The 16,504-nt window shown below is 38.9% G+C and overlaps 1 protein-coding gene across 10 annotated transcripts in view; it reads right to left on the reverse strand.

The window, feature by feature from the left end:
• The window catches only part of Mga (MAX dimerization protein MGA), a 92,370-nt gene that overhangs the window by 45,255 nt on the left and 30,611 nt on the right, over positions 1–16,504 (reverse strand). For all 10 annotated transcript variants that reach the window (XM_060371620.1, XM_060371619.1, XM_060371618.1 and 7 more), the window contains exons 2-3: positions 15,033–16,160; positions 1,638–2,580 (exon numbers count right to left, since the gene is read on the reverse strand). In XM_060371620.1, coding sequence (XP_060227603.1) covers positions 1,638–2,580; positions 15,033–16,093 — 2,004 coding nt within the window. In that variant the 5' untranslated portion in view covers positions 16,094–16,160. The remainder of the gene's footprint in view (positions 1–1,637; positions 2,581–15,032; positions 16,161–16,504) is intronic.

Raw genomic sequence — 16,504 nt, forward strand, 5'->3', positions numbered from 1 at the left:
TTTGGGGTTTCTTGTCTTTTTATTTTCTTTTGCTGGCAGTGTTTCATGTAACCCCTGCTTGCCTCAAACTTATTAAAAAGCTGAGAGTGGTGGTCATTTCCTGAGCACGCTGCCTCCCAAGAGCCAGGACTGCAGGCATCCATCACCACATCTAGCATACTGTATGATTTACTATTTTCTACAGTATTAGCATTCAGTTGTTTTAATCATCAGAGGCTATGAAAAGTAGCCTAGTAGAACACTTGCCTTATTACGCATAAGGCCCTGGATTTGACCTCTAGTACTGTTCTCCCCATTCCTGCTACAAACACAGGGGAGGGTGGCAGGGAGTTAGAAGCAGAGGGGGAAGAAGATGAAGAGGAAAGAGAAGGAGGAAGGTGGGAACAGGAGGAAGGAGAGAGGAAGAGGGCAAACACCGCTACCACCAGGAAAAAGACAAAAGCAAAAGCCAAATCAATCATGGTAACACACACCTGTTATCTCAACACTTGGCAAGCTGAGGCAAGATTCAAAATTCAAGGCCATTCTAGGCACATAATAACAAAAACAAACAAAAAAGCCTAAACACAAATAATAATCTCATACTCAAACAACATCAAACTATATTTATATACAATCTGCATGCTCATTTCTCAGAGTGTACCTAAAGAAGCTTTCTCAGTAGCAGAAAGACACCCAACACCTATAGCAACTTAGAATTACTAGATTCATTTTTTAAAAATCTGTGTAAAAAATAATATGCATAGAGTTAGAGGAGCACAAACCAAAAAATATCTGTGCATGAGACAATCATAAATAAGGGCTGTTAGTACTGAGCTGGGTATGGTGGCATATGCCTTTAGTCCCAGCTCTCAGAGGAAGAAGCAGATAGAGCTCTGAGTTCAAAGGGAGCCTAATACAGAGCATGTATAGCCAACACTATGTAAAGATACTATCTCAAAAAAAAAAAAGGGGGGGCGGGGCTGGTAACTGGTTCTCCAATACTCTATTATTACTGACAGGTACAGGAGAACGAAACTATCTCAGAGGAAAAAAAAAGTCAGTGAACTTTTCATATATTGTTAGGTTTTGAGTCTGGGACAATAAAAATTACAAGTTAAATTTCCAGCACCAACGTTGTAGCTCACAACTGCCTGTAACTCTAGCTCCAGGGCAACGCAACACCTCTGGCCTCCACAACAGACAAAGAAAAATCTTTTTTTTTTTTTTTAAATCAGATAAACACATCACACAAATTACAGAATGAAATCTAAGCAAAGGTTCATTTTTACAGTCTATTTCAAAGCAAGTATCCTAAGAGGTGATTACTGGTCTGGAGAGATGGCTCAGAGATTAAGAAGTTAAGAGCACTGGCTGCTCTTCCAGAGCAGAGTTCAATTCCCAGCAACCACATAGCTTAAAATGGATCTGGTATGTAGGCAGAACATGTACTATATACATATAGTAAATAAATAAATCCTAAAAAAAAAAAAACAAAAAAAAGCTGTTACTAAAGCAAAAGAAGATATCAATTTTCCCAAACATACTCACAAATGGATACATTAACAAAAGCAGATCTTGATTTTTAAGCCAATATTCAGTTTCAATCCAGGAATAGTTAACAGGCCTTAGAAAGAAGCTGACCATCGCAATCATACCTTTGACTCAAAGGAGACAAAGAGCACGCCATCCACGTCTTCTAGGTCAGGCTTCACATCAGGGAAGGTAGTTCCAGGGCCTACAGGAAGACTCTTTGCAGCAGATAAAGACTTCCCTGTGTTTTTAGGTGGTCGCCCTGCTTTGGAGGGTCTCAACTTTCTTGGTCTTCCTCTTTTTCCAGGAGTATTTGGGGAGGCACTCTGACTAGCATTCACAGACTTCATGGTTGTTGTCATTTTAAGCATAGGTGTTCGCTTTTTGCCTAAGTCCTCTTTTCCTGAAAATGAGTCTCCAACTGATCCCTTTGAACTGTCATGTATTCTTTCTGTGTTACTGTTGTCAGACAGGTCAGGATATTTCCAATGAGGCTCTTTAAGTAAAGTATACTTTTGCACCATTCTGAGATCTGATGAATGTTTTCTGAGACTATTTTCTGAATCGTTGCTTAAGCAAAAGCCAGTCCCACCGGAATTTTCAATATATGCAGGCAAATATTCTAATTCCTCCAACAGAGCTTTATCTTTTCGAGATATGGAAAGCATACTATCAGGAAGTTCAGAAACTTTCACTGTGTTTTTTGTAACAGCACATGGCTCCAGGTAAACTACTGGCATTTTTCCAGTATCTACTTTAAGCGTTTTAGTTTTGACAACACCTGGGCTACTTGGTAGCCATTTACAAGATGGATGGTCAGCTTCCAAGTTATCAACTTTATTGTGCCTCTTTAGTTGTTTCTCTAATATAGGATCATCATCACTGTTTGAGTATACATCCGTTTCCTCGTCTGTCTCTTCTTGTTTCACAGCAATCCCTTCTGGGCATTCACCAAGTTCATAATCATAATCATCTAGAGGCTCCTCTTTAATGACGACATTAAAGTTTCCATTTGGGTCTAATGGTGAGGCAATCTGGGAATCATCTTCAAAACTGTTCGAAATAAGACTAGAGAGATAGAAGAAGATAAAAAGTACAGAACTATCCATAAACAAGACACAAGGAGGGAAAAACAGTTCCTGAATCCAATTAATCCATCAGATTTCATGAGGCATTCTTTAAAAAAATCTCAGTAACTTAACAAAAGTACCCCAAAGCAATTCATCAATGTAACACATTTATCAGTGTTTCACACACACAAAAGAAATTATACATACACACACACACTTAAAGAGCAAAGTGTGAGGCTGGAAATATAGCTCAGCTGGTAAAGTGCTTGCCTAGAACACAAAAGTCCTGAGTTCATTCCCCACCACTTTATAAACTGACCCGACTTATAGAAATAAAGCATGGGAAAAAAATAGTTTACCCTTATAATTAAATCAAAATGCAGAGTACCTTATAAAATATATTTACCTTTAGATATTGATCACATATACAGAACTCCATAATGAAAGTCAGGTAGAACCAACCAAAAAACACATTTTTAAAAATTCACACATTATCAACTGCCAATAAAAAACAGAAAAAAAAATGGCTATTATAGCTGGGCAATGGTGGCATACACCTTTTATCCCAGCAGGGAGGCAGATGCAAGCAGATCTCTGATTTTGAGGCCAGTCTGGTCTGCAGAGGGAGTTCCATGTCAGCTAGGGTTACACAGAAAAACCAGTCTCAAGATACCAAAAAAAAAAAAAAAAAGTACCACAACTAGAAATAACAATAAATTAATGTGCTTTCAAATTGCTAGTTCACTTCTGTTCTTCAGATAAATAACACAAAACTTAACATCTTAACCAATTCATTATAGTGACCTTCTCAGTACACTCACTTTAATTTTTCAAATTAAAAAACTCACTTTCAGGATTAAGTGTGTGGCTCAGTAAGTAGAATGCCTGCCTAACAAGTGCAAAGTCCTAGGTTCAATTCCAGCACCTTCCCTACCCCAAAAAAGACTTGCTTTCAATGTAAAGAATTTGCCGCAGCAGTTGGGCATGGCATTCATGGGGGAATGGTGGGTGGCACATGTCTTTTAATCCCAGCACTCAGAGGCAAGTGAACCTGAGGTGAGGCCAGCCTGGACTACAATAAAAACTTCCATGCCAGCCAGGGCTATATAGTGAGACTCTGAATTTAAAAACAAACAAACAACAACAAACAACAAACAACAACCAAAAAAAGGGGAGAAGGAAGGAAGGAATTTGTCACAAACTTCAAAAATAAAAGGCTAGGTTACAGCTGGGGATGCTCCTTACTCTGTAAAAATAGTTGCGCAGCATGTACAAAGCCCTAGGTCAATCAGCACCACATAAATCAAACAAAATGGCGTATATGGGTAATCTCAGCACTTAGAGCGCTTAGAAAGTGAAGACAAAAAGAGTAAGAAAGTCAAGGCCTTTGAGTTGGCCCAATGGCAAAGGCAACTGCTATTAAAATCTGATAGCCTGGATTTGATTCCTAGAACCAATATAATGGAAGAAAATCCAATACCCCCTAGTCCTTCCTCCCTCCCTCTCTTTCTCTCTCTCTCTCTCTCTGCCTAAATAACCCATTCAAAAATGGTGCGGTGCCAAGGAAAATTGGATATCTACACACACAAAACTATGAAGAAAACCACTGTGATGGTTAATTTTCATTGTCAATTTAATAACATTTTGAATCACCATAAACACATTTCTGATGTTTATGAGAATTATTTTCCAGAAAGGTTTGAGGAGGTAGTGAACACTCATCCCAAATATGATGACATTCACAATCCCAAGGGTTAGGGTACCAGTCTGGATAAAAATCGAAAAAGAGAAAGCCAGTGCAGCACCAGTATTCATCTTCCTGTACCTTTTGACAGTAGAGACAATATGACTAGTTAACTCACACTATTGCCACCATGATAGACTATCTCAATATGTGACCCAAAAATAGACCCTCCCTTTCTTAAATTGCTTCTGCCAGCAACAAGTAACTATTACACTAACCCTACATAAAAATCTACTCAAAACCAATCAAAGCCCTTACTTGTCAGCCCTGAAGCTCATACAGCTACAGCAGTATTCCTCAGCTTTCCTAATGCTGACCTTTAATACAGTTCCTCATGTGTGGTGACCCCAGCCATACAATTATTTCATTGCTACTTCACAACTGTAATTTTGCTACTGTTATAAATCATAATGTAAATATCTGATATGCAGGATATCTGATATGCGATATCCCCAAAGGAGTTGTGATCCACAGGTTGAGAACCACTAAGCTAGAAGAAAACACAGGCATAAGCAAATTTTGTAAAGAACTTTTAGAGATTGAGAAATAGCAAGAAATGACAAACAGACTGAATTAAGTTAAAAAGACCCTGTACCACAAAAAGGAACAAAATAAGGAAAATAGCCTAAAACAGCTGGGACTGAAGCTCTTTGGTAAAGTATTTCACCTGGTAATACCCAGTCAAAAGAAAAAGCCTATAGACTGGAAGGAAAGTAATTACCAAGAAAAGAAGAAATGGACTGACTCCATGAATTCAAAAACAGCCTAAATAAAAATTTATCCCGTATTTTTTTAAAAATGGGGGGTGGGGGGATGACCAGAAAGATGACTCCGTTCTTAAAAGCACTGGCTATTCTGCCAGAGGACCCCATGTGTGATTCCTAGCACCTACATAACAGCTTGCAATCTTCTGCAACTCCTATTCCAGGGGATCCAACGCTCTCTTCTGGCCTCTGTGGTACCAGTCATGCATACAGTATACAGACAACAGACATATGTATGAGCAAAATACCCATACACATAAAATACTTTTTTAATTAAAAAAAAATCATCCTAGAGTCAATTTTTAAGAGAGGATGAGACACAGAACCCAAGTGTACATAAATGGTAGCAGATGCCTTTACATCTCAACACTCAGAGAACAGAGAATCTCTCAGAGTTTGAGGCAAGCCTACTACTCCACACAGCAAGTTCCAGGACAGCCAGGACTACAAAGATCCTGTCTCAAGCAAACAAAAGGAGTAATAAAGACAACAAAAATCCAAAAGCATTGTGAAGATTTTCAACTCACTTTTCTCAGCTATAGTCTGCTGGAGGATATATACCCTAATGTATACATTAGCTGTTGACTTGCCAAACACGTGGGAGGACCAAAACTCAATCTCCACTACTACAATCACCACCCTACCCAATATTAGTTAAGGAAGCAGCGTGGTGCTGTGCACCTTTAATCTCAGCACGAAGGAGGCAAAAGGAGGCAGATCTCTGAGTTCAAGGCCAGTCTGGTCTACAGATCCATTTCCAGGACAGACAAGGGCTACCCAGAAAAACCCTACCTCAAAAAAAAAAAAAAAAAAAAAAAGCAAATTCAAAATGTAGAGAATGCAAACTGTATTTGCATTCAGAGGCAAATTAAATATATATGTTAAAGAAAGAAAAAGGTCTAAAATTCTCTTTGAAAGGAATTTATTTTCTGTAAAGGACTAAAGAATAGTATAAGACATTTAAACTATGCATTCTCTGCCACTAAAACAAAAGAATCCATAAAAAACACACACACAGCTATGATCCAACAAATGGCCACTGAAATTTCAATTTCACATAATTTTCAGAGATCATGATATATCCTTCCTTCTTTTTCTCCTAACCATTTAGATATGTAAAAACTACTGCTTGCAAGTCACACAAAAACAGGTAACGAATGAGGTATGGACCTCAAAGAATTTGCTAATCCCAGATACAAAAATCAATTAAAGCAAAAGCAAACAGAATTAACAGGACCCAAATGTAGGAAAAAAAAAAAAGGTCTCTGTCACATGCAGGTACTAGGCCATTAATATAAACACAAATACACACACGTGCACAGAAATACAAGTCTACAGAGCCAAAAACTTAGAAAGGAGACCAAGAGATAGTAACATTAGGTGAAAAGAATGGAATATAGGCAAAAGGACAGTACCCATGAATACGAGTAGAAAGCTAGTATTTTGCTACTTTCAACCCTATCTGTGAATATGTGAATTCAACTTTCTGTGTGTTGAAATAGTAAAACTCGGAGGCTGGAGAGTTGGCTCAGTGGTTAAGAGCACTGTCTGATCTTCCAAAGGACCTGGGTTCAATTCCCAGCACCCACATGGCAGCTCACAACCGTCTGTAACACAAATTCCAAAGGATCTGATACCTTCACGCTAATGCACATAAAAATAAAAATTAAATAAATTAAAAAAAAGAAATAGTAAAAATCATTTTGCAGTGGTGGCACATGCCTTTAATCTTAGCACTTGAGAGGCAGAGGTAGACAGATCTCTGTGAGTTCTAGACCAGCCTGGTCAATAGAAAGTGTTGCAGGACAGCCAAGGCTACACAGGGAAACCCTATTCCAGAAAAAGGCAAAATAAAACAAAACAAAAATTGCATTCCAAAAAAAAAAAAGTCTGGGCTTGCTTCCTAGTTCCACTGACCGTTAGTACAACAGATATTAAACATGACTAGTCACTAGTACAACCATCATTCTAATCCACTTAGAAAAATGTGGCTTTTAAAATTTGTTCTGAAGTGAAGAGTTTTATTAAGAGTTTTGTTACCATTTTGAAATGTTTCCTTTTGTTGTTGTTGTTTTTCTTCTTCAAAACAGGGTTTCTCCTAGAATTTACTTTGTAGACCAGCCTGGCCTCAACTCAAAGATCTGATGGCCTCTACCTCTCTTGAATGCTGGGATTAAAGGCTTATGCCATAATGTCCAGCAAAGTATGGTTTCTTAAAGTAACAAAAATTTAAAACAAGATAAAGATGAAGTAAAAATCAAAACAACAGAAAATAACACAAGTTGAATTTATTATTTGAAACCTGGGCAATGTCAATACAATGAAAACTACCAATCTTGCACAAACTTGCAAAGTACAAGATGAACTTGTTTCTGACGAAATTTGCAACCCTGGTACCAACCCATCAGAAATAAAACTAAAAATAGCTATCTCTCATGAATTTAGGCACAAATTTTCCAGAAACTCAGCCCAGCAATATTAAAAAGATTATTACAGACAGGTATGGTGGACACCTTTAATCTCAACACTTGGGAAGCAGAAGCAGAAGGATCTCTTTGAGTTCAAGGCCACCTCAGTTTACAGAGCAAGTTCTAGGACAGTCAGACCTTGTCTCAAAAACCAAAAGCAACAACAAACCAATATTATGACAAGGTTTAGTCTAACAATGTAAGGCTTGAAACATAATCCGAGCTCTCAGGGAGGCAGAGACAGCAGGATCTCTGTGGGTTTGAGGACAGCCTGGTATACAAAGCTGATCTATAACAGCAAAGGCTACACAGAGAAACCTTGTCTCAAATAAAAAAACAAAACAAAACAAAAAAATGAAAAACAAAAAACAACTCATATTAACAAAATGGGGAGGGAACACATGACATCTCAACAACAACAAAAAAGTTTATGAACTTTGCTTATTGTTAACAACAAAGTGGAGAATGGGAAGGAAATGTTTCCAAGTGATAAGGATACATAAAAGTGCTAACTGAAGAGAGGACTGGAAGGTTGGAGCCTGCTCTTGCAGAAGAGTCCTCAGCGCCTTGCTCTGGGCTGCTCACAACCACTTCTAACTACTGCTCTATGAAATCCAATATCCTCTTCTGGCTTCTGCAGGCATCTGTACTCAAAGACATAGCCCCACAGACATCAAAATAAAATAAATCCTTTTATTTTGATTTTAATTATAGTGGAAGGGCCACATGCAGCCACATGTGTTCAATCCCTAGATCCACATGATGGAAGAACCAACTCCTTCAAGTTGTCTTCTGACCTCCACACCCATACCATGATACAAGGACATACACACACAAAAATGCAAAAAAAAGAAAAAAAAAAGCTTTAAAAAGATAGCTAAGTGAAAATTTTAAGAGGCAAACTTATAGTTTTCATACTTGAGTCTATGAGCACTTCTTAACTAACTACTGTGTATAGTGTGAAGGAGAAGGCTTATGTTTTCAGTAGTCTACTACTGTTTACCAAAAACTGGCCAACTACACAGAGAAGATAAAGGAAAAAAACAAAAAGCATGAGGCTCAACGTTGTATGTAGTAGTTCAAATGCATCCCTCAAAAGTGTGTGTTTTAGAAACTCAGCCCCAAAGTGATGTTGTACCATTAAAAGACAGAGCCTTTCTAAGGCAAAGATTAGATGCGTGCCTCTGTAAAGCGTTCATAGCATTTTAAGAATAAAGGAAGGCAGCAGGGCGGCGGTGTACGCCTTTAATCCCAGGACTCAGGAGGGGGATCTCCGTGAGTTCAAGGTAGCCTGGTCTACAAAGCAAGTCCAGGACAGCCAAGGCTACAGAGAAATCCTGTCTCAAAACCAACCAACACAAACACAAACACAAACACAAACACAAACACAAACACACACACACACACACACACACACACACAAAAGGGAAAAAAAAAAGCTGCCTCACAATGTGACAGGCACCTTCTACCATATGATGTAGTGAGAAGACTTTCAGATGCCAAACAGATACCAAGCTCTTAAAATTGCCAGCCTTCAAAAGAAAAAACAAATACTTTACCTCGTCTCTGGTATTTTGTTCTACCAAAATAAAATGAGCTAAGATGTTGTATTGGAAAGTAATTTAAGTGATAAAGGGCGGGGATGTAGCTCAGTGATAAAATCTGCCTAGTATGTCCTAAACACACCAAGTCCTGGTGCCAGAAATTTGTAATCTCAGCAATTCAGGAGGTTAAAGCAGGATCGCAAATTCAGTCTACCTGAGCTACAATTCAGAGCACAGACAACTCACTGTTAATACTCTCTCAAAAATAAATAAATAAATAAACCAGAGGGGAGGTCTTGAGGTTAGCCCATTGGTGGAACACTTTCCTAACACACACGAGTCTCTGGGGCAGTCCCCAATATAACCAAAAATATAACAGGCAGTACATGAGCTAGAATATAGTTCAGAGATAGAACTGACTTCTTCAATCCCCACAATTGAAGAGAGGGAAAGGAAAGATAACATGTAAAATTGATTGCTGGGGTCTGGGAAGATGGCTCACTCAGTGAAGTGTGACTGTGCAAGTATGAAGACCAAAGTTTGGAACCTCAGAATCCATGAAAATGCCAATGGGAATAAAAGCTAGCCTGTAATTCTACCCTAAGAAGGCAAGGATAGGATCCCCAAAGCCAGCTGGCTAGCAAGACTAGCCACATTGACAAGCTCTGCATTTGCCTAGATGAACAGAGTCAGAGTGTTCAACCATCATCCAGTCTCCACAGGCAAACTTGCTTGTTCATGGCCCCATACCCACACATTCATAAGCACACACAAACAAACACAAACACACACAAAATGGGGGAAGGAAACTAGTAGTCAGCAGTTGTCTCAGATGATTTAGACAGAGGCAAAACCAAGAAACAGCTAAGAGAAACACAAGTTCTTTTAGAAAGTAAAGCAAGCAACTACTATTTTTCATTATTGGTGATTAAACAAAAGCTCTAATTAGCTGGGCATGGCGGCCTACGCTTTAGTCCAGGTACCATGGGAAGCAGAGGCAGGCTATTTTCTGAGTTCAAGGCCAGCCTGGTGTTCAGATTTCTAGGACAGCCCGGGCTACACCAAGAAACTCTGTCTGGGGCAGAAGTAGAGGTTATAATTTAGCCAGGCGCGGTGGCACGTGCCTCTAATCTTAGCACTCAGGAAAGAGGTAGGTAGATATATCTATGAGTTCCAGGTCAGCCAAAGCTACAGAACAAAATACAAAAACAAAAACAAACAAAAACGCTGTAAAATTATAGTGAGAGTTAGGCATGACAGTGCAACACCTACAATCACAGCTCTTGAAGACAGAAGCAAGAGGACCAGAATCAGAAGGTCCAAACCAGCCTCCAATTGAGCTAATGAAATTCTATCTCAATAAAAACAGGCCTGGTGTGGGGTGCATGCATGGCTTTTATCCCAATCAGGTGGACCTACTGAGTTCCAAGCTAGGACTAAATATTAAGACTCTTGTCTTTGAAAAACAAAAACAGGGGCTAGAGAAATTGCTCAGTGGTTAAGAGCACTGGCTGCTTCTCTAGAGGACCTGGGTTCAATGCCCAGCATCCACACAGTAGCTCACACCTGTCTATAACCCCAGTTCCAGGAAATCCATGCCACTAGGCATACATGTGGTGCGCGCGCGCGCACACACACACACACACACACACACGCAGGCAAAATACCCATACACATAAAATAGAATAAATCTTTTAAAAACAGAAAGAAAAAGAAAAATGTGTGTATGTTGTGGTTATAAAGAATTTTATCTTTAAGGTTTATGGCACAGGCTTCTAATATTTGAATTTTTTTTAATATTTGAAATTTTTAATGTATCTTCCTTACTCATAAGCATAATGCTCACACTTAAGTTTATGCTAGTAAGTTTACCTCATAGGGGAACCCCACCCACAAGTAGCTTCAATATCAGCTGGGCTGTTTAGAAAATCAGCACTCTGAGTCAGTTCAGCCTCTGGAGAGAGCAAAGTAGACAGGAGATCTGGTAGAACATTTCCTGAGTTCTGTAAATGAGTTTAGCAAATTAATGACTCTAAGGGAGATTAGAATCTCCTGAATGCTGATCAAAAAAAGTTTCTGAAATAGATGCAACCTTTTTAAAACAAGATCAAACCTGTAGTTTGTTGTTAGTGTCCAAAGTACAGGACAGCCAAGGCTACACAAAGCAACCTCGTCTCAACGCCCCCCCAAATTGTTGTGTCAAAACAAACTGTATCATATATAGCTGAAACAAGATATACTAAGACCCTCTTGTCCTCAATTTTATTTTCCTTATTTTTAGTTGCCTGGTGGCTAACCAAGGCACAGAAATACGTTAATGATTAAGTTTAAGATTATCACTGTTGTATTTTGTTACTACTGTTAACCTTTTAATGTGATGGTTAACATGTACACAAAAAGAAAGTAACACAGTAGACATGCAGGCTTCAGCACCATCTGTAGTCTCAGGCATCCCTAGGTCTTGGAATTTATCCTCTACTGAAAATCAGGGGCCAGTATAGAACTATTTTGACTTTGATTTTAATTTTTAATGGAATGTATATGTACATACCCTTGAAAAACTAAATGGATTACAAACAGTTATCAGCCTTCCATCTAAAAACTAAAAGCCTAGAGCCAGTAAGACAGCAGCTTAGCAGGTAAAGGCACTTAGTGTGAAGCCTGATAATCCCTAGGACCCACATGGTAGAAGGAAAGAACCAATTAATGTAAGTTGTCATCTGATTTCCACACATAAGCTGTGTGTACACAAATTAAATAAGCAAGTATTAAGAGCCTGACATGGAGCCAGGCATATTGAAACAGCAACACTCAGTATGCTAAGGCAGAATGGTGAATTAAAGGGCAGAAACTAACTAGGTCTCAAAACGAAGCAAAAAATGACTACGTGAAATCACAGCAAAACTGGAAAACTGGATGGTGCAACAATCGGAGGTATAAACTGCAATGAAGAAAAAAAGCAAAGCCAGGCTAGCACAGTGGTGCATACCTTAAATCCCAGCACTTGGGTGGAAGCGGTAGGAGTAGCTCCGAGTTTGAGGCCAGCTTAGTCTACACAGTGAGCTCCAAAGCAGCCAAGACTACAGAGAAACCCTGTCTTGGGGGGCAGGGGGGGGGGGACGACAATAAAAAAAAATACACCATACTAGTTGGGAACCAACAATGACTAATTTAGAAAAATGCCCTGACTACATAATAGGACCATAGCCATAGTCAGGCAGCTGGGACTATAAAGATGTAATATTAATAAAACAGTATACTTTTGACCTTATAGGTAACAAAGTGAATATGGGAAGAAAACAATAACCAAGAAAGTTCTCACAGTCATCAGAAAAATAAAAACTGAAATCATAATGCTCCTATCTTTAACAGTCCTACAAAATACAACAAGGGAAGTTCCAGCTAGAGCAAACAGCCAAGGAGAGGGAGAGCTTAGAACAACTTTCTTAAAGACAAGGTCTCATTTCTTTCAGGCTGACCTCAAATTTGATATATAGGTGAAAATTACCTTGAATTTCCGATCTTTTTTTCTTTCCTTCCCTTCTCAAGTGCTAGGATTACAAACATGTGCCACAGTGAGCAGTTTTTATATGGTGTTGGAAATAAAAATCTATGGCATGGCCTATGGTAGGCAGGTACTCTTATAAAGAGGCACATCTAAAGCCCTAAAATACAGTTAAATTATCCACAAAAAAATGTGTGCAATCCCTATTTGTTCTTTCCATACACAGGTAATAAAGATAAATTTCAATTCGTAAATTAGGCATGATAAAAGATTAAAAACAAATTATGCAATAGAGTAATAGTAATATACTATAATAAAGGTAAATGAGGTCTCCCATTCTCTAAAAGTATTTTATTACACTGAGCTCAACTTTCTTGTGGTGAAGTAACAACAAAATGCCTATGTGATGAGACACACAGGTGAATAACATAGGCACTGTGCCAATAGCAAATAAACCAAATGCAACAACTACAATACTTCCACAATTCCCTCTTCCAGAGGGCTACTAACTGACTAATGGACAGCTATCATATACAACAGGGATATCCTGGACACGGGCATCCAATCCCATGCAGGAAAAAGCAGGACAACACAGATTTTCATCATGCTACTCCAAGCGTACATCCTAAAATTTTACATAACTTTTGGCAAAGAAAAGCTATTACTCAGAACTTTAAACATGCTAAGTAGGCATTCTACCACTGAACTACATCCTTGACCAGAGAATATTTCTAATAAATTCTTAAAGCCTTTTTTTTTCTTCAATGCTTAAACAAAGGGATGGTAAGAAACAAATGTGTTTTTAAGAAACAAATCTGGGCAGTGGTGCTGCACACCCTTAATCCCAGCATTAGGGAGGCAGAGGCAGACAGATCTGTGAGTTTGATCTCACAGCCTGATCCACGGAGTAAATTCCAGGAGAGCCAGGGCTACATAGAGAAACCCTGCCTCGAAAGGAAACAAAAAGAATCATCTGGGTGGCTGGAGAGAACCCACATCATTTAGTTTAAAAATACCTCTAACTCCAGCTCACTGGGACTGACCCTCTCTCCTGACCTCCACAGGTACCCACACACATGAATAGCAAAATACACATACATATTAAAAAATAAAAATCTTTTAGTCAGGCTCAGTGGTGCACATCTTCAATAACCACACTCTAGAAATAGAGGCAGTCAGGCACAGTGGCTCACACCTGTAATCACAGCACTCAAGGAGGCAGAGGCAGGGGATCTCTGGATTTGAGGCCAGCCTGGTCTACAAAGCGAGTCCAAGACAGCCAAGGCTACACAGAGAACCCAGTCTCCCAGTCTAGAAAAACAAAAGAAAAAGGAGTAGATCTCTGTCAGTTCAAAGCCAGCCTTGTCTACATAGCAAGTTCCAGGGCTACATAGTAAGTTCTTCTCCCTCAAAAAAATAAGTATTTTTCCCCAGAATAAAAAGCAAAAAAGTTAAAAAATAAGAGCCAACCATAGATGCACATCTGTAATCCCAGTAGCTTGGAGGAGGAAACAGAAGGACCCTGAGTTTGGGGTCAAGCTGGGCTAAATATGGCAAGCTCCAAGCAGGCTACACTATACACTGAAACCTTGACTAAAAAATAAACAAACGTAAAATATGGAAGTATATGTACGAATGCACACACACATATAGTGGATATTACTCAGCAGCACATATCTGTACATACAAAGTACTGAAATGAAGTATCAGCATATAATATAAAATACACAGAAGTTGAGTACTTCTTACCTGAATTGTTTGGTATTAGAATTATTCCAGATTTTGGAGTTGTGTGTTTTTCTACACAGAGGTTCAATTATATAAAATGAATTTATTTTTAGAAAATACATTAGGATATTTTCATAGGTAATAATTTTCAAATTCTATTTTATTTGGGCAACTTATGGGTTAGGATGACCGTACAGCAGTAAATTCAGCTTTTAATGAGTACATGCCTTAATTGGATAAACTGTTTCAGTTATAATTAAGTTTTTCCCTCTTTTCCACAATTAATCATGGATGGTCTACATGCGTAAACAAGGAACAAGCCACAAATAAAAGTGTTCTATTTTGATAAATTATCCAATCTGCCTGTAATTCTAGATCCTGAACCCAGTGTATATTCACAGAAAAATAAGCTCTCATATCAAAAAATTAAAAGCAGGTGTGGCTTTACTTATAGCAACTGATACTAGCCAACGTCTACAGTGTCCCACAGAACCAGTGAATTAATCCCAAAATCTGACCCATCTCCATCTTTTTATTTTTAAGCACAGAAACAACAACCAGAGGTATGATCAGTGTGGGTAAAGGTACCGAACTGGATGTCCCAGACCCACATGGACAGCAATTCAATAAAGTTGTCCTTTGACCCACACATGCACTACATAAATGTAAGTTTTTAAGAAGAAAAATTATTACTTACTTTTCAGAAATCTCATGTTTCAACTGAGGAACTTCAAGTGCTGAATCAGTACTCATAAATCCAAGGTCTTGTTTTACATTATGGGAAGGCTTCTCCAAACCTAGGTTTGATGTTTCATGACCCCTTACCACTGGATCAAAATCACATGAATGTATCTCTGATCCCTCGCCTTCTGTAAGGCGAACACGGTGACCAGGAGAACTAGAAACACTATTATTGCCTTCTTGATCAGAGCTATTCTTTTGTTTTCCATCTCTCTGGGGCTTACTGCTCAACCCATCATCCCGAAAGCCTTTGGCAAATGGATTGTAATCTATTTTCAACTGGGTAATCTGAATGTTCTGATAAGCTGTTACTGCAAAGAATTCAGTCTGGGGGAAAGTAAAAGTATGAACACCAGGGGCATTTAATTGTATCACTTCTGTAGCCTTTTCTGCAGGCACCAAATGAAGCCTTGGCAGGTAACGATGCATAGAGTGCAAAATAATATGCCCTTCCTGGTCCAGTGTATTGTTGGTAAGTTTGAGTTTATAGAAAGATACTGGTTGATGCATCCAATAATGACCTGTGGAAGGAGATTCTGGATGAATGAAAACTCTCCCCAAAATATGGGGTTCAGCCTTCCCACTGGGTTCCCACCAACGGCCATTCCACTTATAACGATGATTATCCACAGGAGATATGTCCATTACAAGGATATACTTTAAATTTGAATCTAAGCCTGTTATCCAATAGCGACAATAAGGAAACATTCGTCTTCCCTGCTTGGTCAGAATCATCTCTGTGCTTCTGTGATGAAACTCATTCCACATACTGTTGTTATCCAGGGTGACGGTGATTCTTCCCACAGTACAGTTAGCTGGAAGGCAAATCTTGCCTTTAGATTTTTCTGGTGATGACACCCTACTTGACAAAGCACAGGCATCTCGATTAGCAACCAAAATTCCTTGATCAGTTTTGCCATTTCCTGGCTGTTTTAGGATGACAAAGAAGGTAGGTGCTGCTCCTGTCACTTTCCCACCATCTTGATTGGCCAATATAATTTGCTGTTTCTCTTCCATGATTCCAGTAAGAAATTCAGTAGTAAGAAAATTGAAGTCAATACATAGTCACAAATGCCTTCTCATCCTAAAAACGAAAAACAGAACAAAAACCTTTATAAACAACTCAGAATTTTGCAAACAAATCTACAAAGGTTAGGGCTAGAACAGCAGCTCATTTGGTAGAGATATGCCTAGCACACGTGAAGCCCTGGGTTCAATTTCTAGCCCTGCAGAAACCAGGAGTAGTGGAGTAGGCCTGTACTCTCAGCAGTTGGGTGATGGAGTTCAAAGTCATCAGTGGTATAGCCACAAAAAAACTTAACCACGGTCCAGTAAATAGTCACAAGTAAACTTAACCATGCTCATGCAAGCAACCTTCCTTAAAACCCTGTGGAGGCCAAGGAGATGGCTCAGCAATAAAAGGCACTG

This window comes from Meriones unguiculatus, chromosome 18 (genome assembly GCF_030254825.1).
Source record: "Meriones unguiculatus strain TT.TT164.6M chromosome 18, Bangor_MerUng_6.1, whole genome shotgun sequence".
In the NCBI taxonomy this organism is placed as follows: domain Eukaryota; kingdom Metazoa; phylum Chordata; class Mammalia; order Rodentia; family Muridae; genus Meriones; species Meriones unguiculatus.